A 23,998-nucleotide genomic window follows, 5' to 3' on the forward strand; every position below is an offset into this window, starting at 1 on the left:
GCTCGGAAACGTACTGGGAGCCAATGTAGGTCTTTCAAGACCGGTGTTATGTGGTCTCTGCGGCCGCTCCCAGTCACCAGTCTAGCTGCCGCATTCTGGATTAGTTATAGTTTCCAGCAAAGAGGGTGGGGACAGCAGGCGGGGTTGCTTAGCAACCAGGCAGAGTGGCGTGATCTCTAGTGAGGCAGCATGTGCTTTGATTGGCTGTGAAGTTCTGAGGGAGTTTTCCTCTGAATGTTTAGTGGAATGTCTCCCTGCTATGCAGGGCAGGCCTATGTGGGGACATATATGTGGAGAAAGCATAGGCCAGAGCTATGTCAGGGCAGAGGAGCCACAAGAATGGCCGGGTAGCGGCTGATGTAGTCTCGCCTCAGCAGCTAAAAAGGCCTGGCCAGGCTAGGAAGTCCACTAATGCCTGGGACTGAGCATGGAAAGCTCTTGGAAATGCTCAGAAAATAATAATAATAATAATAATAATAATAATAATAATAATAATAATAATAATTTATTATTTGTACCCTGCCCATCTGGCTGGGTTTCCCCAGCCACTCTGGGCGGCTTCCATAGAAACCAAAAATACACTAAAATATCACAGATTAAAAACTTCCCTGAACAGGGCTGCCTTAAGATATCTTCTGAATGTCATGTAGTTATTTATCGCTTTGACATCTGAGGGGAGTGTGTCCCAGAGGGCGGGCGCCACTACCGAGAAGGCCCTCTTCCTGGTTCCCTGTCACCTCACTTCTCGCAGTGAGGGAACCGCCAGAAGGCCCTCGGCACTGGACCTTGGTGTCTGGGCTGAACAATGGGGGTGGAGACGCTCCTTCAGGTATACTGGGCCAAGGCCGTTTAGGGCTTTAAAGGTCAGCACCAACACTTTGAATTGTTCTCGGAAACGTACTGTGTGCGTAATCTGTGCATCAGACTGGGCGGCATCCAACAAATGAGAACACAACACAGTATCAAACATTAAAAACTTCCCTATACAGGGCTGCCTTCAGATGTCTTCTAAAAGTCAGATAGTTATTTATTTCCTTGGCACTGGTGTGAGGGCATCCAATAACCACTCTCTTGGTTACATCACAATGTCCAGCTTTTTGAGTTCAGGGGTTCGAAAAGCAGCTCCCTTGGCTGAATGAAAGGCCAATTGGGAACTGGGCAGCTCAGAGTATTCACCTTCATTAAATAGCTGAGGCTTCTCTCGCTGAAGATGTCTCTCAGGAACACCATTTCCTCCTTGTGGTTGGAATCCGGTCTCAGCTGAGACGTCAGGAGGGCGAGGGTCTCGTGCAAACCTGTCAGAGAAACGTAGAAGGAAATCACTGGGGGTACCAGTTCTCCAGGGCTTTGGAAAAGCACAGCCAGAGCTGTAGGCCAAATCCCAGTGGCAGCTTCTGCCACAGGTAAAGCAGAAAATGAGAAACCAGGGTTGGGGTGGGGAGCAGGGGACCCTGGTCTATTAGAGTAAATGGGGCTCTGCCCCACCAACCACAGCCAGCCCTCACTTGCCGATGGGTCCAGAGGATGGATCTGTCAATAATAATAATAATAATTTGTTCATTTATACCCCACCCATTTGGATGTGTTTCCCCAGCCACTCTGCACTCCTAGGGCAGATCGATGCCATACACCTAAAGCACAAGACTCCCAAAGAATCCTGGGAACTGTAGTTCCGTCCTCATAGAGCTACAACTGCTAGCACCCTTATCTTACTACAGTTCCCAGGATTCTTTGGGGGAAGGCATATGCTTTAAATGTGCACTGGATGTGGTAGAAATTTATGATGCGAATCTCAGTGTTGCCCTTACAGAACTCCTTTGGTTGTTGTTGTTTTCTGTTCCACTAGCCACTGAATCCTGGTTTTATAGTTTTAGCTCAGTCTTATTTTCATCGTTATTCTGAGAAGACTGCAATTAAGCAGCATATGAATTGTCAAAATAAGAATCATAATAACAACAATAATGGCAATACCTGAACCCCCCTCCTGATGTAAAAACTGAGCTAAAAATGTGGGGAACCGATTGGAAAAAATGAGAAAGTGTGAAAAACTGAAATTGACAGATTGAAATTGAAATGGACAGCTCTTTCACCAGCCTCACAAACCTTCTGTGGGGAAACTATATGTTAAAACAATGTTTTAAGAGCATGTAAAATGATGCTATAAACTCAATGCTATGTTCTTTTCTCCGTAGAGATTGTATTGTATAATAAAAAAATAGAAAAGAAAAGAAATTGCCAGATTCACTCATAGCTACCTGTAAACCACTGTAGGGATTTCTACTAGAGCACAGCAAAAAAGAACCAGTGTTGTGTGATGGTTAGGACCTGGGAGGTTAAGGGTTCAAATCCCCACTCAACCATAAAGCTAGCTGGGTGAACTTGGGCCAGTCCTTGCCTCTCAGCCTAACCTACCTCACAGGGTTGTTGTGAGGATAAAATGCAGGGGAAGAACTATGTACACCACCTTGAGCTCCTTGAGGAATGGAGAGGCACAAAAGCAATAAATATATAAGAATATTTCAAATATATTAATGGTATGTTACTGTTAATCTGTTAAGCCTTTACGGTGCTCTGAGCCAGGTTTTCAATCAAACATGGCTCTAATATAGCCCCCTATTAAAACAGTTTGAGAATGTACTAAAACAGCAGAAGGTTCCTTACCTGAATCTTCTGACAGGACAGGCATGGCTTATTCCTCACTCAGCTACTTAGAGTGGATGATGAATTTTCAGCCCGAATGACGGACTCACCCTCAGGGGTTATGGGCCCAGAATGTCTAGAGTCACAGAAACAAACAGATACGAATTGCTTTTGTATATTTTACCAGGAAATGCTGGAAAGGTCGTTATTATTATTAGTACAGTGCTACCTCGAGCTAAGTACTTAATTCGTTCCGGAGATCCATTCTTAACCTGAAACTGTACTTAACCTGCAGCACCACTTTAGCTAAAGGGGCCTCCTGCTGCCGCCGAGCCGCTGCAGCCCAATTTCTGTTCTCATCCTGAAGCAACGTTCTTAACCCGAGGTAATATTTCTGGGTTAGCGGAGTCTGTAACCTGAAGCGTCTGTAACCTGAAGCGTATGTAACCCGAGGTACCACTGTATTATTATTCAGCAAGAGGTGGAGTTGTGCCTTATTCCAGGGCTGGAAAGACTTTGACCCTCCCAGTGTTGCTAGACTCCAATCAGCACCAGCCAGCATGGCCCATGGGAGTTGTAGTTCATCAACATCTAGAGCAGCCTTTCTCAACCTCTGGGTCCCCAGATGTTGTTGAACTACAACTCCCATCACCCCTAGCTAGCAAGGCCAGAGCTCAGGGATGATGGGAGTTGTAGTTCAACAACATCTGGGGACCCACAGGTTGAGAACCGCTGCTCTAGAGGATCACAGGTTTCCCCCATCCCTGCCTTATTCAGATATTGCTGGCCATCTTTGTTTCCTCAGAATTCCTACCATGCTACAGTCAAATCTCAGCTGTCAAACTTAAACCATTCCAGAAGCCCGTTCGGCTTCCGAAATACAGTGGTACCTCGGGTTAAGTACTTAATTCGTTCCGGAGGTCTGTTCTTCACCTGAAACTGTTCTTGACCTGAAGCACCACTTTAGCTAATGGGGCCTCCTGCTGCCGCCGCGCCACCGGAGCACAATTTCTGTTCTCATCCTGAAGTAAAGTTCTTAACCTGAAGCACTATTTCTGGGTTAGCGGAGTCCGTAACCTGAAGTGTATGTAACCAAAGGTACCACTGTATTCGACAACTGAGCCACAGTTCCGATTGGCTGAGGAGTTTCCTGCACTCAAGCGGAAGCCGTGTCGGACGTTTGGCTTCCGAAAAACGTTCCAAAACCAGAACAGTTACTTCCGGGTTTTCGGCGTTCGGGAGCCGAGGTCTGACTGTATTTGGAAAGAGACAATTGCTCGGGGAGCAGTCAGTCAGGCTGGCCTCACAGCCCAACCAACACATTCTGAGAGACCAGAAACCTAAAGACGTGGACACAAAGCCACAAAGCAGAAGGAACTGATAGATGGGGCTGCAGCCTTATAACGCAAGCCTGTGCGTGCCTACTGCGTGCCAAGTAAATATGCATTGGACTGCATCCTTAACGTCATTTCCCACTCGACTTTGTGCCTTAGCTCTCTAGTCTGCAGCACACCAGCAAAAACTTTTCTGCAGTCTTTTTCATTTTTACTGGAGGGAAAAGCTAATAAATCCCAGCAAAGCTTTCCCCCTCCCCTTCCTGCTTACTGAGCCTTTTTCTCTCATTTCAAAAAAATTGTTTCTAGGCTATGTACTCCCTTGCTCTGGCGTTGGGTTACACAATTCTTCTCTTCTTCTTCTTCCTCCTCTTCTTTTTTTAAAAAAAGGTAAAATAGCTGCAGACAGGAGTTACAACTTATAGCCAGTGGCGTAGCGTGGGGGGTGCAGGGGGGGCCGGCCGCACCGGGCGCAACATCTGGGGGTTAGGGGGCGCAAATCCACGGGTTAGGGGGTGCAAATTACTTGCCTTGCCCCGGGTGCTGACAACCCACACTACGCCACTGCTTATAGCCCAACAAATTCATCCTGCAGCAAGGTTCATCCAGGAACCATTTTCTACAGCAGTAGCTTTCAGCAAAAAAGAGCTTCAGTAAAAGGTTAAAAAAAAAGCTAAATGACCCCTGGACGGTTAAGTCCAGTCAAAGGTGACTATGGGGTTGCGGTGCTCATCTTGCTTTCAAGGCCAAGGGAGCCGGCGTTTGTCCACAGACAGCTTTCTGGGTCATGTGGCCAGCAGGACTAAACCGCTTCTGGTGCAACGGAACACCGTGACGGAAATCAAAGCGCACGGAAACGCCGTTTACCTTCCCGCCACAATGGTACCTTTTTATCTACTTGCACTGGCATGCTTTGTTAGGTTGGCAGGAGCTGGGAGAGAGCAACGGGAGCTCAGTCTGCCACAGGGATTTGAACCCCCGACCTTCCAATTGGCAAGCCCGAGAGGCTCAGTGGTTTAGACCACAGCGCCACCCGCGTCTCTTTTTCTCAGTACAGTGGTGCCTCAGGTTACAGACGCTTCAGGTTACAGACGCTTCAGGTTACAGACTCCGCTAACCCAGAAATAGTACCTCGGGTTAAGAACTTTGCTTCAGGATAAGAACAGAAATTGTGCAGCGGCGGCGCAAAACCCCATTAGCTAAAGTGGTACCTCAGATTAAGAACATTTTCAGGTCAAGAATGGACCTCCTGAACGAATTAAGTTCTTAACCAAGGTACCACTGTAAAACTTTGTACTAGGTCTACCAGACTTGCGTGTTGAGCACACTGCTTTACGGAAGTGAGTCGTGGGCAATTTACACCTGTTAGGAGCAATGCCTCAATACCTTCCTCACGCGATGTGTCAGGAAATTTTGGGGCATCACGTGGCAGGACAGAGTCTCAAGCAAAGATGTGCTCTCCCCAAGGCATCGTTCCCAGCATGTTCGCACTCCTGCCTCAGCGATGTCTACGCTGGCTTGGTCATGTTCACAGAATGGAAGAAGGCAGGATCGTAAGAAGGCTGAACGGAAGAAGGCAGAATTGAAGAAGGCTGGAGCTGGCACCAGGCACCAGGCCCACTAGCAGACCAATTCTGTGCTACAAAGATGTCTGCACTCATAATATGAAGACTGGCAACATTAACATTGTGGGAATCCCTTGCGCTTGTAGACAGACAGTCAGGTCACATATCCACAGCAGTGACCAGAGGAGGAATGACCACTGGGAGGATCGCAGAGAGAAGAAACGCCATCAGACGTCTGCAGCAGTAAAACCAGATGCCTTTGTCTGCCCCAGCTGCAACAAAACATGACTATTGGTCTCTACAGCCACAGCAGGCACCGTAACTCTCCAACAATTTGACTTCACCCCTGAAAGCACACTCTTTCATTGTCTCTCAAGACAGATGGATGCCATAGAGGGGTAGGAGAGCCAGGGGAAAATTCACATCAGGCAACCAATGCGCCCCTCAAATAGTACATTAATTGACAAGTCTAAGAGGCCCGGGACAAAAAAATTCACAGTAACAGTGGCTCATTTACCAGAAGTAACGTATTTAGCATTAACGCTGGAAATGTATGCTCAATTCTGACCAAACTAAGCTTCCTGGTGTATATTTTGCTCTAGGAGGCTTAGTTTGGTATACACATTATTTCCAGCTGTCCTCACCCCCACTACCAGCCCAAACTTCATTTTAACCAAACCTGGAAATGGTTCGTCACCTGGGAATGTCTTCCTAACAGCATCGCTACCCGACATCAGAAGCTCCTGAGTTCTCATGAGCAGCTTCACCAACCGCTAAGGAAAACTCAAGTGATGACAGATCAACAAAGCCTGCCGTAATATGTAAGATTTCTAACACACCGTGCTCAGGAAGAGCAAATTGTTAAGCACCAAGGTAATGACAGACTACAGCTTTGAGGGAGAGCACCTGCTTAGAAAGGGACGCGGGTGGCGCGGTGGGTTAAACCACAGAGCCTAAGGCTTGCCAATCAGAAGGTGGGCGGTTCGAATCCCCACAACAGGGTGAGCTCCTGTTGCTCGGTCCCTGCTCCTGCCAACCTAGCAGTTCGAGAGCACGTCAAAGTGAAAGTAGATAAATAGGTACCACTCTGGCGGGAAGATAAACGGCGTTTCCGTGCGCTGCTCTGCTTCACCAGAAGCGGCTTAGTCATGCTGGCCACATGACCCAGAAGCTGTACACCGGCTCCCTCAGCCAATAAAGCGAGATGAGCGCCGCAACCCCAGAGTCGTCCGCAACTGGACCTAATGGTCAGCGGTCCCTTTACCTTTACCTGCTTAGCAAACTGAAGCTCTGAGGTTCATTCTCCAAATAAGACCTCAAAACTCCGCTACCTGAAACCTTGGGAGAACTGCTACCATTTACCTGAGCTAGTGGTTGGAGCTGCTAGCATGAGCCAGCTCCCTAAGCTCTGAATCTTGTGGCAAACGTAGCCATTCACCCAGGAATTTCCTCGCCTCATCCTCCCCTGCCATGATGGAAAGTCTTAATTTTAAAAGGCCTTGAGCCTGCCGCTGTTACATAATCCTGTCCACTTCCATTTCCTCGCTTTGTTACGGATGTCAGGCAGCCCTGGGCATCAGGCCCATGTTAGATGACGCTTACATATGTTCACAAGCAGCAAGGACTGCCGGGGAGAGACCTCGGCTCAACCGCTGCGCACATGATGCGCATGCAGAGCATCGCCACTTTCAGCGCGGGTGCCTTGCCTCTTAAGACAACAGATAGCAGGGTGACAGCAAAAGAGCCTTCTCTTCCTGAAGCCTCTGAGAGCTACTGCTGGTCAGAGCAGACAGTACAATCATAAACTTGGTTGTAGAACGGAATCCGTTCCGGAAGTCCGTTCGACTTCCAAAACATTCGGAAACCAAAGCGCAGCTTCTGATTGGCTGCAGGAAGCCAATCAGAAGCCACGGAAGCCCCATCGGACGTTCAGCTTCCAAAAATGGTTCGCAAACCGGAACAGTCACTTCCAGGTTTGCGGCGTTCGGGAGCCAAAACCTTCGGGAACTAAGCTGTTCGACTTGCAAGGTATGACTGTACTGGGACAGATTGATAAATAAGCAATGGATACTAAGATACACGGGTGGGTATGGGGGATTCCCTGGTCCTGAATGGGGTAACTGTGCCCCTGAAGGACCAGGTGTGCAGCCTGGGGGTCATTTTGGACTCACAGTTGTCCATGGAGGCGCAGGTTAATTCTATGTCCAGGGTGGCTGTCTACCAGCTCCACCTGGTACGCAGGCTAAGACCCTACCTGTCCGCAGACTTTCTCGCCAGAGTGGTGCGTGCTCTGGTTATCTCCTGCTTGGACTACTGCAATGCGCTCTACGTGGGGCTACCTTTGAAGGTGACCCGGAAATTACAATTAATCCAGAATGCGGCAGCTAGACTGGTGACTGGGAGCGGCCGCCGAGACCATATAACACTGGTCTTGAAATACCTACATTGGCTCCCAGTACGTTTCCGAGAACAATTCAAAGTGTTGGTGCTGACCTTTATAGCCCTAAATGGCCTCGGTCCTGTATACCTGAAGGAGCGTCTCCACCCCCATCGTTCAGCCCAGACACTGAGATCCAGCGCCGAGGCCCTTCTGGCGGTTCCCTCACTGCGAGAAGTGAGGTGACAGGGAACCAGGAAGAGGGCCTTCTCGGTAGTGGCGCCTACCCTGAACATCCTCCCTTCAGATGTGAAGGAAATAAGCAGCTATCCTATCTTTAAAAGACATCTGAAGGCAGCCCTGTTCAGGGAAGTTTTTAATATTTAATGCTGTACTGTTTTTAACACTTGATTGGGAGCCGCCCAGAGTGGCTGGGGAAACTTAGTCAGATGGGCGGGATATAATAAATAAATAAATAAATAAATAAATAAATAAATAAATAAATAAATGGCAGTATGTCTCTATCAGTTGCTGGAAACCACAGAAGGGAACTGCAGTGTTAGAAACTCAGGTACAGTATGTAAGCTGGGTGCCAAATGGCTCCCGAACCAAGGTTGTAGCTGCCAAAACGGAAGGTCTGGTTGCCATTTGGGGCAAGACAGCTCTAAAGTCTTATTTTTCAAATGATGAGCTGGCTGGCTGATTCCTAGTTAAACATCCAGTGACAGCCTTGAGCTAGGTTTGAGAACTTAAAGAACAAAAAGTCACTTAATCCAGAGACAGTCCACATATCTTTCAGCCTTTTCGGACCTGTTTAGCAGATCAAGCCTAATCAGAGTAATTCTACGCTCTGACTATCCAACTATCTGACTTTTAGAAGACATAGGAAGGCAGCCCTGTTTAGGGAAGATTTTAATGTTTGATTTTTTATCGTGTTTTTAATATTTTGTTGGGAGCCGCCCAGAGTGGCTGGGGAAACCCAGCCAGATGGGCGGGGTATATATTTAATATTATTATTTAATTAATTAATTGTGTGATGCTGTATTATGTTTTTAATATACGGTTGGGAACCGCCCAGAGTGGCTGGGTATAAAAAATTAATTATTATTATTATTACTACTACTACTACTACTACTACTACTACTACTGCAGTGGTACCTTGCTTTTCGAACAGAGTGCATTCCAGGAGTTCGTCCAACTCCCGGAACTGTTCAAAAACCAAAGCGCAACATCCTGCAGCCAATCAGAAGCCGTGAAAGCTGCGTTGGACATTCGGCTCCCAAAAATCGTTTGAAAAACAGAAAACACACACTCAGGTTTTGATCGTTCAGGAGCCGATTAATTCAGGCGCCAAGGCATTCGGCTTCCAATGTATGGCTGTACTACGCACCTTTGCTCAGAAACAGGTCCCCACAATCCTAAATATTGTTTACCTGCCCGCAGACTGCCTCGCCAGAGTGGTGCATGCTCTGGTTATCTCCCGCTTGGACTACTGCAATGTGCTCTACGTGGGGCTACCTTTGAAGGTGACCCGGAAACTACAACTAATCCAGAATGCGGCAGCTAGACTGGTGACTGGGGGCGGCCGCCGAGACCACATAACACCAGTCCTGAAAGATCTACATTGGCTCCCAGTACGTTTCCGAGCACAATTCAAAGTGTTGGTGCTGACCTTTAAAGCCCTAAACGGCTTCGGCCCAGTATACCTGAAGGAGCGTCTCCACCCCCATCGTTCTGCCCGGACGCTGAGGTCCAGCGCCGAGGGCCTTCTGGCGGTTCCCTCATTGCGAGAAGCAAAGCTACAGGGAACCAGGCAGAGGGCCTTTTCGGTAGTGGCACCCGCCCTGTGGAACGCCCTCCCATCAGATGTCAAAGCGATAAACAACTACCTGACATTCAGAAGACATCTGAAGGCAGCCCTGTTCAGGGAAGTTTTTAATGTGTGACATTTTAGTGTATTTTTTATCTCTGTGGAAGCCACCCAGAGTGGCTGGGGAAACCCAGCCAGATGGGCGGGGTACAAATAATAAATTATTATTATTATTATTACCCAAGTCCAGCTGGATTCAGCAGGGCTTATTATCTAGCAGGTGATCTTTCCATTGGAGTTTTCACGTTCAGTCTTAAACCTGCTTGCCTGAGAGGACGCTCCATTCAACTCAGTGGGACTTTCTTCTGAGTAGACATTGCCTTTCAGGCAGCTCAGCACTTTTTTGTCTTCCTACCTTCAGGCAGCAGAAGGTAGGAAGTGATGTGATCCATCGCATTAAGGCCAGTACGGTTATACGCCAAGCCCACTAACCACTAGCCAAGACTTCCCTAACCTGGTACCTTCTAAGTGTTTTGGACCGCAAACCTCACAATCCCCTGTCATTGGCCATGGTGACTAGGGCTGATGAAAGTTGGAATCCAAAAACGCTGGAGGCGACCAGCAGGGATGCTTTAGCTGAGATTACTGCATTGCATGGGACTGGACTAGGTGCCGCTTGGGTTCCCTTCCAGCTCTACAATTCTATGATTCCAGGACCAAGTTGGGAAAGACTGCCTAGACCTTTTGCCCATCTGCTCTGGTCCTAATACCTTCCCACGCACAAGTACGAAATGTTCTGCCATCCACACTGCAGAAGCTTACAGGCACTCTGTGCAAGACGTCTCTTGCTGAACTTTGCAAAGCTGTTGACAAGCAAAGCACAATACACAGGGCAGCCCTTTGAGATTTGGGGCTTGGATTCTCCACTGTGGGACCATCCTTGCATCAGGCACCTTCCACCCTAGGGGACCTTCCTTTGCTTCCAGACTCGACACAATCAAAAGCCAGAACCTTTTCTTCTCTGAAAAGGTGCAGAAGACACAGAAGCTTGGACCTCCACTGGCACACAGGCTGGGTACACATTGCAACCTTTCTTTCCCTCAATGAATTCTGGGCACTGCAGTTTCCACCTCACAATCACAATTCCCAACAACTCTTAGCAAACTGCAATACCCAGAATTCTTGGGGGGGGGAGTGGTATGGTTTCAAATTGGATGAGAGACTGCATTGCAGTCTATGATTCTAGGCATGAAAGGGTTAAGACCATGCAGGGTTAAGTCCTGCCACCTAAGCAGGGACTAGGTAATCAAGCTCAATGCGTGAAGAGGTCTAAGATGGTTGCTCCAAGCTCAGACCACATGGTTCTCACAAGCCATTCTTGAGTTTCTTTACCAACAGTTTAGGAACTTCACCACTTTGCAACTAAGCCAAGTTTTACTGCCTATGCAACTTTTCTGACTGATGTATGGAAAAGCACATGAACCTGACCTTTGAAGAGGTTGTAAGTATTTTTAATTTTTTAGCCTACCAAACGTGTGGTCTTTTCCTAAGCTGGGGGGAGAGGAAAATTGTGGAACTCACAAGGACATACATTAGTAATCTAACAGCCTATATTTCCACTTGTTGCTGCATATTTTGTGATTTTAAATCTCTACTGGGGTTCTTTCACCCAAGAGTACTTGTCCCAAACCTGGATCTTGGCACCCGAGAATTCTCCTTTCATTTATATATACAGTGCATTTTTTTCTGGGGGTACACAGGGGTACGCAGACCCCTAAACATTTTGTGAATCTTTGTACTTTTGTCCATTTACTGTATTTATTTTTCTATAAAATTTGAACTATAAAATGGTGATTTTCTTGAGTCAAAATGAGAGTACCCCTAAACATTTTTTTTAGAAAAAAAGCACTATACACACACACATCCTTGAACCAACACTTTGAAGGTACAGTGATACCTTGGTTCTCAAACAGCTTAGTTGATGAACAAATCAGCTCCCGAACACCGAAACCCTGGAAGTAAGTGTTCCAGTTTTCAAATGTTTTTCAGAAGCCGAACATCCGACATGGCTTCTGCTTGAGTGCAGGAAGCTCCTGCAGCCAATCGGAAGTCGCGCCTTGGTTGTCGAACAGTTTGGGAGTCAAAAGGACTTCTGGAACGTGTCTGCGGGTCGCGATTCACCGCTTCTGTGCATGTCATTTTGTGTGTCTGCGCACATGCGAGTGGCGAAACCCGGTAGTAACCCATTCCGTTACTTCCGGGTCGCCGCAGGACGCAACCTGAAAGTGCTCAACCTGAAGCAAACGTAGCATGAGGTATGACTGTATAGTGTTTATGCAGCCTTGGTTACAGTCTAGCAAGAAGTAGTTTCTAATGCAGTTATTTTATTGTATTGCACTTTGAAAATTGCCCTTCATCAACAGATATCCCAGGGCAGTTCCGAAACATTTACAACAGGCCAGCTAAACACACATAGTATTAGGGAACCTAATTTTAAAAAGTGTCTTTTTTAATCATAATAATAATAAGATCCAATTACAAGCAAAGCATATGCCACCGTTTTCAGGCCTCAATGCTGACAACCCAGTCTCCCTGTATGTAGCAAGAAATCCATTTGCCGGGGTAATATGCCATCAAACTGAACAAACATCATCAGCTCCCAAGTTTACTTAGAAGTCTGCACAGCCAGCTTCTGCCATCACAAGCATTTGGCTGGCCTTAAGCGTTTGTCCTATGGCTTAAGGCTTGGCCCTCGGCCCACACTGTGCTTTGCATAGGCAGCTTCTCTTTGATGGACTCAGAATCGTGGGCTTTGCTTTGGGCCAGTCTCTGCCCCTCAACAGATTCTAAAGCCTCTCCTGCCTCCTGGGTGAATCTCATAGGTCAAGACATCAGAATGGCAGGTCACCCGGCCAATCCACAGCAGTAGCCACTTCCTTAGCAAGAGGGCTGTGGTGGTGCTCAGGTCCCACTTGTCAGCATCCCAGAGGCAACTGGTTGGCCACAGTGAGGAACAGGATGTTAATCTAGGGCTGCATTTGTACCACAGATTTAAGGCATTTTGATACTGCTTTAAACAGCCATGGCTCCCCACAAAGAATTCTGGGAGCTGTAGTTTGTTGAAGGTGCAGAGAGTTCTTAGGAGACTCCTATTACCCTCACGGAGCTACAATTTCCAGAGTTCCCTGGAAAGAGGCATTGATTGTTAAAACACTTTGGGTACATCAGTTTGAAGCAGTATACAGTGGTACCTCAGGTTAAGAACTTAATTCGTTCTGGAGGTCCGTTCTTAACCTGAAACTGTTCTTAACCTGAGGTACCACTTTAGCTAATGGGGCCTCCCGCTGCTGCCACGCCGCAGCCACACGATTTCTGTTCTCATCCTGAAGCAAAGTTCTTAACCTGAGGTACTATTTCTGGGTTAGCGGAGTCTGTAACCTGAAGCGTCTGTAACCTGAAGTGTCTGCAACCCGAGGTAAAGGTAAAGGGATCCCTGACCATTAGGTCCAGTCGTAGCTGACTCTGGGGTTGCGGCGCTCATCTCACTTTATTGGCTGAGGGAGCCGGCGTACAGCTGCTGGGTCATGTGGCCAGCATGACTAAGTCGCTTCTGGCAAATCAGAGTAGCGCACGGAAACGCCGTTTACCTTCCCGCCAGAGCGGTACCTATTTATCTACTTGCACTTTGACATACAGTGGTGCCTCGCAAGACGAAAATAATCAGTTCCGCGAGTCTTTTCGTCTAGCGGTTTTTTCGTCTTGCGAAGCAACCCTATTAGTGGCTTAGCGGATTAGCGCTATTAGCGGTTTAGCGGCTATTAAAGGCTTAGCGGCTATTAAAGGCTTAGTGGATTAGCGGCTAAAAGGCTATTAGCGGCTTAGCGGCTTAGAAAAAGAGGGGAAAACGGGGGGGGGGGAATCGGAACACTCGCAAGACGTTTTCGTCTTGCAAAGCAAGCCCATAGGGAAAATCGTCTTGCAAAGCAGCTCAAAAACGGAAAACCCTTTCGTCTAGCGGGTTTTCCGTCTTGCGAGGCATTCGTCTTGCGGGGCACCACTGTACTTTCGAACTGCTAGGTTGGCAGGAGCAGGGACCAAGCAACGGGAGCTCACCCCGTCGCGGGGATTCGAACCGCCGACCTTCTGATCGGCAAGTCCTAGGCTCTGTGGTTTAACCCACAGCGCCACCCGCGTCCCTTGTAACCTGAGGTACCACTGTATTAATGGTATGGGGAATCTCTGCCCGCCTCCAATGTTGCTGAACTACAACTCCCAACAGTCCCAGCAAGCAAACCAGGGAAGATGGGAGTTATAGTTCAGCAACATCTGGAGGGCCACAGGTCCCCAAAACCTGCACCAGCCCATCAGCACATATGTGTGTGAAAGGAGCACAGCGGCAGGGAATAGCAAGGAAAACCGCATCTCATTTTGCTCTCTGACTCACCAACCTCTCCCCTAGGTTGTGAGAAATCACAAGAACACCTGAGCACGTGCAGAGGGCCTTTCCCTCAAGGGTGAGTAAGCACAACCAATCCCCCACACAGAGAGAACACATCCCGCAGGCAGGCCTGTGAGCTGCCTGCCTGCTCAGGCGGTAGAGCATGAACCTCTTAAGGTTGCGGGTTCGAGCCCCACGTTGGGCAAAAGATTATTGCACTGAAACGGGTGCGACTAGATAACCCTCTACAATTCTACGCTTCTAGGAAATCATTGCTCTCTCCTCGCCGGAGTAACTCCCAGAGTGAGGCCTCCAGACGAGACGTTCCCCTGAACGAAGGCTAGCCAACGTCCAGCGCCCCGGACGTGCGGTTAAAGTGGCAGCGAGGCTCACCCTCGGCAGGACCGCGTCATGCCAGGGCATCATGAGAAAGCATCTCTGAGCAGGGCGTCACGGCTCTCCCGCCACAAGGAAGCCCTCCAGATCAGGAGGGAGGGCAGGGGATTTCCCCAGGTCAACAGCGAACTGCAGAGATGCTATGGGGGACACCCAGGTAACCCACCACCTTTCCAAATTAAACATTGCCTGGGGGCGGGGAAGAGACAGAAACAGACTATCCTTTGGAGGGACGGGGAGGAGGCCGGATAGGGGAAAGGAACCCATGGGGGGAGAGGGGGAAAGAGGGGGAAAGAGAGAAAGGAGAAGAGTCCAGAGGGAGGGCCAGGTGTGCGCGCGCGCAGCTCTCCAGGCTTCGCTCGGCTCGGCCCAGCCCGGCCTTTCCTCCCCCGCTCCTCCCAACGCCGCTGCCGCCTGGATCGCCCGCCTGCCTACCTACCTGCCCGCCCGGATCCCCGCTGCAACGTTACCCGCAAGAGGAGCGGCGATCCGCGCTTCGCCGGCCGCCCTGGCTGGTGCCTTCCTTCGGCGGCGTCCACCGGCTGCGCGCGCGCGCTGCGCTCTGCTCTGCTCTGCTCCCCGGCAGGGCGCGCCTCGCTCATGCGCTTCGCGGCGAGGATGGGACTCGTGGGGAAGGAAGGAGGGAGGGAGGGGAGGAGAGACAACAACACCCCCCCCCTTCGCCTTTGCACATGCCCTCCTCCCCCTTTTGTTCGGCGCCGGGAACAGAAAGCCCGCCAGGCGCTTCTCTCCTCCGGCCTCCTTCCTCTCTCTTGCGCCCCGGGAGTTGCGCCTCCGAGCGGCGGAGAGAGGGAGACCCCCCTCCCCAGACGCAGGCGCGCCTGCTTCTCGCCGGCCAAGGGTCCTGATTCCGCCGTGGGGAGGGGGAAAGGGGGACTGCTCTGCTTTCTCCTGCGCACGCTTACTCGCGAGTCAGTCTCCCCGGACCCGGCGGGATTTGCTCCCGAGGAAACGTGGCCCCGCCGCGGTTTGGTGGCGGGTTAATAACTTTTGCACTGCGGCGCCTTTCCTCTGGCTCCGTGCCCTGTCTCGCCCGGGACAGGGAATCGGGGTGGGGTGGCGTATCGGGGGTGCCTGGTGCGCCCGAGGAGAAGAGGCCCTCTCACTACCATCAAGGCCGGGAGGAATCCTTTGCTCAGTTGGGGGATTCCCTCGCCGCGGTTCCTGGAGCGCCGGAGATGGAACAGGGAGGGGGGTCGGTTCCACCCATCGCTCCACCCTCCTTGGCTGGAAGCCCAGGGAAATACATAGGGAGGCGACTCAGTGGCTTTGCATACAGAAAGTCTTAGGTTCGAGGTCCAGCCGTCTCTAAGTAGGGCTGAAAATGTCCCTTCTGTGAAACCCTAAAAAGGTGCTGGCAGTGTTGACTGGGGTTTTTGTGCATCATATGTAGCCCTTTCCGCCTAGTCCCTGAGACTCATCCCAGGCCTTCCTTCACATCCTGGGTGTTTTTGCCCTGCTGGAATACAGTGGTACCTCGGGTTACATACGCTTCATGTTACAGACTCTGCTAACCCAGAAATATTACCTCGGGTTAAGAGCTTCAGGATGAGAACAGAAATCGTGCTCCGGCGGCGCAGCAGCAGCAGGAGGCCCCATTAGCTAAAGTGGTGCTTCAGGTTAAGAACGGTTTCAGGTTAAGAACGGACCTCTGGAACAAATTAAGTACTTAGCCTAAGGTACCACTGTATGTGCTTGAGATCTAATAATCCCTCTTGTTTTTCTGAATGGAGGCTAGAGAAAGGTGTGTGCAAAACAAGCCAGACTGTAATATTTACATACAGTGCTCCGCCCACTTTTGCTTCTGGCCCCGCCTTCCGCTTGCCTGTGGCCCTCGGATGGTTACCCACAAGAGAATGCGGCCCTCAAACTGAAAAGCATTCCCCGCTCCTCAAGGAAACCAATACTGACCTAAATGAACCAAGAACCAGATATGCTACCCAGCAGCCCCCAACATTCCTAAATTACTGAGTTTCTTCTTTTACCGTTTCTGTGTTTTTATTATGTTGGTTTTAATTTTGATGTTTGGTTGGAGTTGTGCTTCCCTACAGCCTTTTGTCTCTGCTGCTTCGTTTGTTTTGCCCTCCAGCACTTTTCTCTTCCGCTGTTTACTGTGGAGTGACCCTTTCCCCCCCTTTTCCCCCCTCCTTTCTTCCACAAATATTAGTAGTCGAGATCCACAGAGAGCCTGCAGGCTCTCAAAAGCTGTGTTGGTAACCACATCAGAAAAAGCAGCATCAAACGGCACTCTGAGTAGCTGCTGGGAGAGGGGCTGCTCTCAGAATTCCCAAGCAGACACAAACCGGCACCTGAATGAAGCAGGAAAGGTGCCACATCCCCTCTGCATTCTGTTCTGTCTGTATTGTATTGCACCTGTGGCAGTGAAGCCTCTGGCACCAATCAGCTGAGCTGGTTGCGATTCCACAGAATGCTCCCAACCAAGCTGTCAGAATGCTTGAAATCCAAATTCTTTGAGGAAAGGGAAGCACGTCAGCTTGACTCGGGTGGAAGCCTAATGAAAGTTGCACAAAGAGGGAGTCCTGCCGGGTGCAGTTTCTCTTCTTGCTGCAGCACTGTCACTTGGGAAAGTCTTAAGGAAGGCAATGTTGGTTAAGAAGCAGGGAGGCTTCTTATAAAATAAATTTTGCACACTGGCGATGTACGTTAGTTCTTCGAATGCGGAATTCTACTTGTTGTTTTTAATCTTGCCTTTCGGCCCACAAGGACTCCCAGCAGGTGTATGAAATAGGCCCTAAAAGCCACATTTTGACATTCCCAAAATGCCCCGATACACCAAAATTCCTGGAAATGTCAGCTTCTACCAGGTGGTACATTCAAGCCAACTATGAGGACTCTGACTCATTGCTGCCCATCTTACCTCACTGGGTTGTTGTGATGGTAAAAGGGTAAGCTGATTAGAGCTCTCAGGAGAAAGGTCAGTTTGGTTTTTTTAATGTTTAAAGCTATGGTTTTTCCAGTAGTGATGTATGGAAGTGAGAGCTAGACCATAAAGAAGGCTGATCACCGAAGAATTGATGCTTTTGAATTATGGTGCTGGAGGAGACTCTTGAGAGTCCCATGGAGTGCAAGAAGATCAAACCTATCCATTCTGAAGGAAATCAGCCCTGAGTGCTCACTGGAAGGACAGATCCTGAAGCTGAGGCTCCAATACTTTGGCCACCTCATGAGAAGAGAAGACTCCCTGGAAAAGACCCTGATGCTGGGAAAGATGGAGGGCACTAGGAGAAAGGGACAACAGAGGACGAGATGGTTGGACAGTGTTCTCGAAGCTACCAGCATGAGTTTGACCAAGCTGTGGGAGGCAGTGGAAGACAGAAGTGCCTGGTGTGCTCTGGTCCATGGGGTCACAAAGAGTCGGACACGACTAAACCATAATAGCTGTTAATAATTTTTGAATTTCTGACTGCGTTTTCAGGATAAAGAATGCTTTACGTATATTACCACTGTCCTCCTGCTCCCTCTCTGCAGCTCTTCATCAGCTGGCCAATGCGCTAAAAATGGCCATAGCCGCGTCTTGAGCCTGCCCAGCAGCAAATGCCCTGTATACTTTGTGCAATGCTGCTTCTTCCATGCATAAAACTTTCCCTGCTGGTTACATAACCAGCGCTTGCATCTCTCCCCCCCCCCCCACTCCCTTTCAATGCTAATGAAGTCACATTAAGGAAAGTGGGGTTTTCAATGTGATCTTCCTCCTTCAGATTAGATGGGAGAACAAAGGTTTCTTTCTCTCTTTCTTTGCCATAACGATGTTTATTCTTTGCAAAGGGGGTAGATCGACAGGGTACACACCAACCCAAATTATAACGTGCATTGTCTATAACGTGCAACTTCATTCTGCTTCCAAGTTGGCAGCTTTTCGTGTTGCCGTTGCTTTTAGTATTATTTTTAAAAATGTGGAATTAGCCAGAGCATCTTGCTGGTACACTGGACAGTGTACATTGCATGAGTGAATAACATCTTAGTGTGGTTTAGTTGCCTTCGGAGAATCTTGATTTGTGGCTGCATGGTTAATTTCTCAGAGATCGCGGAGCACCCATGAAGAAATGGAGACATTAAATTACAATATTAACAGCATGCTTTGCTCTCACTTTTTTTTTTTTTTTTGCAAAGAATGCATCATGCCCGTGATTCAGGGATGCTTTCCATGTGGGAGATCCCTTGCTGTTTCAAGACGGGGGTGAGATTCCCTGCCTCCTTTCTATGCATTATACAGGCTATAATTTACAGTTCTAGGGAGCTGCAGCTAACGGTTTTGGCTAGCAAGGATCAAATCAAAGCCCTCTCCGCAAAAGCTAGCAGGATCCAGCCACTTACCTGCCCCCTATTTCTAGAAAGGGAAAATAATAGCCTTGTGCTTTCATCAGTCAACAACTTTCTCCCCTATGCCAGGTTGCTCTAACTGCTGCAGTTGTTAATGCCAAAGTACCCTATTCATGTAAACGACAGGTAAGCGGCTCTCTCGAGAACAAACATGCAGCCTGAGCTTTTAGCTCTCTCTACCAGGTAATAAAATCTGGCTTATTATTCAGGCACAGGAGCAAACTCAGATGAATTTCCTGGCTCTCGCTGAGTCCATAGCTCAGAAATTTCTTTTCCCTTGCCCTCAGCACGCATACTTTTTGCGTCTCTTTCCATTTGGAAAGACTTTCTTTAAGCAAATGCCCCTGTTGTCTTTTTGATTGAATTTCACATCATTTACAGTAGTACAGTAGCTGTCTGATACGGTGGGCCAATGATTCCCATCCCTTCCAGTGTGCCAGGAATCGCTATCATACTTGGTCCCTGAAGTATCCCACACAACCTGGGCTATGGTGGAGTCAGCCAGTAGTGGCAACTGATGGCTCACAGTCTAGCACTGCTCCACAGGCCACCAGTTTGATTAAGGTAAAAGGTAAAGGATCCCTGGATGGTAAAGTCCAGTCAAAGGCGACTATGGGGTTGTGGCATTCATCTCACTTTCGGGCCGAGATGAGTCAGCATTTGTCTACAGACAGCTTTCCAGGCCATGTGGCCAGCATGACGAAGCTGCTTCTGGTACAACGGAACACCGTGACGGAAACCAGAGTGCATGGAAATGCCATTTACCTTCCCACCACAGCGGTACCTATTTATCTACTTGCACTTTGACTTGCTTTCAAACTGCTAGGTTGGCAGGAGCTGGGACAGAGCAACAGGAGCTCACCCCGTTGCGGGGATTCGAACCAGCGACCTTCTGATTGGCAAGCCCAAGAGGCTCAGTAGTTTAGACCACAGGGCAACCAATGTAGCACTGCTCTACGGCCACTTCCAAAAGCCTGAGCTTAGCTCCTCCACTGCAGAGGAGTACTGGGAGGGGGCAGTTTGCAGAGGAGAATGGGAAGAGGGGTCTTCAACCCTTCCCTTGCTTGTCACTTTCTTCCTGCAGTGTCCCATCCCCACCCAGCCAGTGTCCTAGACCCACACTTGTGATGTGCCATTAAGTTCCATACTGCCACTACACAAACCTATAAGTTCATTGCAACCATGGGCATATGCATTTAAATCATATTTGAAGGCCACTCAAGAATCATGGGAACTATAGTTTTCCTCCTCACAGAACTACAATTCCCAACACCCCGTACAAACTACAGTACCCAGGATTCACTGGGGGAAGCCACATTAAATGAATGTTGCTTTAAATGTATGGTGTCGCTGTGCCTTGAGAACCACTGCTCTTCACAGTGTGATTTAACTGCGAGCATTAATAGTGATACCTGCCAGGAATGACGCCCCCTCGGAGCAGTGGCAGAGGAGCCAGCTGGGTCAGGAAGACCAGCGGCGTAAGCCGCAGAGGTGCTGAGTCCAGACACAAGGCTGACATAGAGTTGGAGCCACTCAACTCCCTGAGACCTCCAAACTGGGATCCCTGGAGGCAGGTCCCATTGAAGCCAGATTCTGCAGAGAAATTGGTTCCCTTTGCACCAAGCGCATGACATCTGACCAAGGACATTTCGGAAGACCCATAGTTCAGCAATGGAGCATCTGCTTTGCATCCAGAAGGCTCCAGATTCAATCTCCGGCATCTCCAGGTCAGGCTAGCAGAGAACCCTGCCTAAAATGCTCGGAAGCCCCTCTCCAGCCAGTGTAGACAATAGTGAGCTAAGTGGATCAATGCGCTGACTTTGTATAAGGCTGCTTACTGTGTTTCACATTTCTTGGTACCTGCTGACCAGAACAGGCAATTAATTGTACCAGGCAGGAGATGACTGAGAGAAGGTGCAGTTTTAGGCTTCATAGGAGAGGCTCGGAAGGGGTCGCCTGGCTCTTGAGCAGCTTTTTAAAAGGAAAACAAAAAAGCACCAAACTTGTGGAAGCAAAAGTCTGATTAGAGATCCTGGTGATCCTGCAAGGAGCTGTCCGTGGTTCTGCGACACCCAGAGTGGGAAGAGAACAGAGCAGCCTGAAAGGAGTGATTCGCCAGAACCCTGGACAGGAACACTTCACCCAGACACAGATTTCTTTGTAGGCCCCATTCGTAAATACAGTGGTACCTCGGGTTACAGACGCTTCAGGTTAGAGACTCCGCTAACCCAGAAATAGTACCTCGGGTTAAGAACTTTGCTTCAGGATGAGAACAGAAATCGCGTGGCGGCGGCGCAGCAGGAGGCCTCATTAGCTAAAGTGGTATCTCAGGTTAAGAACAGTTTCAGGTTAAGAACGGACCTCCAGAATGAATTAAGTTCTTAACCCAAGGTACCACTGTACTACTGCCCTGGCTATTCTCACGTATGGTAATACAGCGGTACCTCTAGTTACAAACTTAATTCGTTCCAGAGGTCCGTTCTTAACCTGAAACGGTTCTTAACCTGAGGTGTGCTTTCGCTAATGGGGCCTCTTGCTGCCGCTGCGCCACCAACACACGATTTTTGTTCTCATCCTGGGGCAAAGTTCTCAACTCAAGGTAACTCTTCCAGGTTAGCAGAGTTTGTAATGTGAAGTGTTTGTAACCTGAGGCGTTTGTAACTCGAGGTACCACTGTAGTGCCTTCCATAGGGCTGCCCTTGGAAACCATCCAGAAACTTCAAATAGGCACAGCATGCCATTGCCTCCTTCTGAACAGGGCTAAGCTGGCAAGGATGTATTGCGCCAGTGCTGAAATGTCTGTGTCGGTTACCAGTTGGTTTCCAAAGTGCTGATTTGGGAATATAAGGCCCCAACGTGTCCTGGGCCCTGCCAATCTCAAGAAATGCCTTCTGCTAGAAAAGCCCTCTTGCATTGACTAACAATGTTCTGCTCCAGGCCCTGTTGTTCTGGGAACTGCTGCAATGATCTCCGATCTACAGTAGGGGCTTCTTGGTTGTGGCTCCACAGCTGCAGAATTACACTCTCCTGAGGGGTGCATCTCTGTTCTTGGTTTGGATCCTGAGACAAGTGAAAACCTTGTTTTTATTTCACCAGACATTTGGCATATAATTGGACGTATGTATTTTGCTTTATATGTATGTAGAATGTTTTTATATGTATCGAATTATTATTTGCTCTATTTTGCATAAGCTGCATAGCAATTTGTGTAAACATGTGAAACTGAAATGTGGTCAATACCTAACTGTGCGTTGTTGTTTCTTACGTGAGATGATCTCAGGGACTGGACTGAGGGGTACGAGACTGAGAAGGAATGGTGATGGTGGAGACCGTCCCCCCTCCAGCTGAACCTTCCAGAGAAGAGGAAGGCAGTATTGAATTACAGCAGTGGTTTGAGGAAGGTCATAGCTCAGAGACAGGCGAACAGAAGAGTTTGGAGGTGTTGGGAGAAGAGAAGGGGGAGACAGAGACTGAGCAGCCAGCTGACACATTATCACTGGAGAGCATTTCTGACCCCCCTTCTCCCAGAACCCGCTGTGCATTGAAAGTGGAAGAGCGAAGGACTCAGAGACAATTAGCCCCTGGCGGACACCGTAAGGGGAAGAGCTGTTGCTAGGAAGGGAGGGGAAAGGAGCTCAGTTGGAACAATGCCGGGAAGGCAGTGTACAGAGGCCTCTTGCTGTGAATATTGAATAAAGACGGTAAGAGCTTCCTTGGCTGTCTGCCGTGAGAGCAGGGAGGATCAGAATTCACTGAAACCTGACAGATGATGTCTTCCCTGATTGGAGGAGGAAAAAGTGTGTCCAGCCAATGGGGACTGCAGAAACAGCGTGCCCGGCCAATAGGTCTCCTGAACCAGAATCCTTGTTGGGTTCAGTATCACTACAGAATGAAGGCTGAAAGAGGCTGCCTTTCTAAAGAACCCAGGAGCTTCCGTTTAAATGGAGGAAGAGCAGAATTTTCTTGCTGCGGTGAGCAGGCCTAAAACCAGTGGCTTTAGGGAAGCAGGTTTTGGCAACGCATCAGGAGAAACTTCCTTGTTCGGAGAGCTGTTAAACTCATTCAGAGGGTTTCCCAAAAAACCTTTGGCAATTTTGAAGTGGTCCCCATGCGGGTGAGGGACATGCGGGTCCCCATGCTGGACTAAGATGGGTCCTTGATCCCCTCCAACTCAACTCTGCTAACCCTCTTGAGATCAGAGGTGATCATTGCTCTCCATTTGTCTTCCACTCCTTTTCCCAGTACCCCTGCTTCTCTCCCCCCCTCCAATTGTCATGGTTCTTATTTAGATGGACAGCACGCTCACCAGGAAAGAGGGGAGACATTTCTTTTTATTCGTCAGCTCGGTGCTTGACAAATGACAATTCCAAGAGAAAGGGAGCAGAGCTCTGCCAAATCCCAGCCGCGAGGTTCCCTTGCCGCATGTTAATAGCTGGTTCCTGAACCAAAGCCTTGCTTCTCTGCCCAGGGTTCGCTTACACAATGAAAAGGATGCTGGCTTAGTTGTCATCCTGATGCTTAACTTGCATGCCAGAGATAACAGCCAAGCGACCGATGGCAGAAAAGGAGGCAGAACAGTTCTGGAGCCAAGCGGAGGATTAAAAAGCTGGATTTCCCCCACTGGGAAAGACAGCCATGTGGGTGCAGCTTAGAGAGGGAAGGCTGATCCCAGAAGGATGGGGAATCACCCCTGCTCAGCGGAGTCTACTTGCAGCCTTGCACTTTGGGCTCGCTTCTTCTCTCCAAACACAAAACAGATCGAAAGCAGCCAAATTGTGCCAAAGCCTGTGCATATGAGACACATCACCAGAGCCAGCTTCAGTGTGTAAAGAGGACCAGCTGCTCCTGCCTTCTGACGGTGGCAACAAGAGGTGGCAAACGGCAATGAAAGGTGGCAGACAGCAATAGCGCTTTGGTGAAGGGATGGTCCATTGCTCAGTATCTTTGTGCCCAAGAGCAGTAAAGGTAAAGGGACCCCTGACCATTAGGTCCAGTCATCACCGACTCTGGGGTAGCGGTGCTCATCTCGCTTTACTGGCCGAGGGAGCCGGCGTACAGCTTCCAGGTCATGTGGCC

At 49.1% G+C, this 23,998-nt stretch overlaps 1 protein-coding gene across 5 annotated transcripts in view; it reads right to left on the minus strand.

Annotated features, from left to right (window-relative positions):
• Nucleotides 1-15,383, minus strand: part of MPP3 (MAGUK p55 scaffold protein 3) — an 85,317-nt gene extending 69,934 nt beyond the window's left edge. For 2 of the 5 annotated variants that reach the window (XR_014212739.1, XR_014212740.1), the window contains exons 1-3: nucleotides 15,031-15,383; nucleotides 2,662-2,776; nucleotides 1,177-1,295 (exon numbers count right to left, since the gene is read on the minus strand). Coding sequence is in view for 3 of the 5 variants with exons in the window: in XM_082194392.1 (XP_082050518.1) it covers nucleotides 1,177-1,295; nucleotides 2,662-2,686 (144 nt within the window). In the remaining 2 variants the exon portion in view is untranslated. Of the gene's footprint in view, nucleotides 1-1,176; nucleotides 1,296-2,661; nucleotides 2,777-14,999 lie in introns of all 5 variants that reach the window. The other 3 variants (XM_082194392.1, XM_082194391.1, XM_082194390.1) reach the window with 2 other exon arrangements.
• Nucleotides 15,384-23,998: the final 8,615 nt, after the last annotated feature.

This window comes from Podarcis vaucheri, assembly GCF_965113315.1.
Source record: "Podarcis vaucheri genome assembly, chromosome: 13".
NCBI lineage: Eukaryota > Metazoa > Chordata > Lepidosauria > Squamata > Lacertidae > Podarcis > Podarcis vaucheri.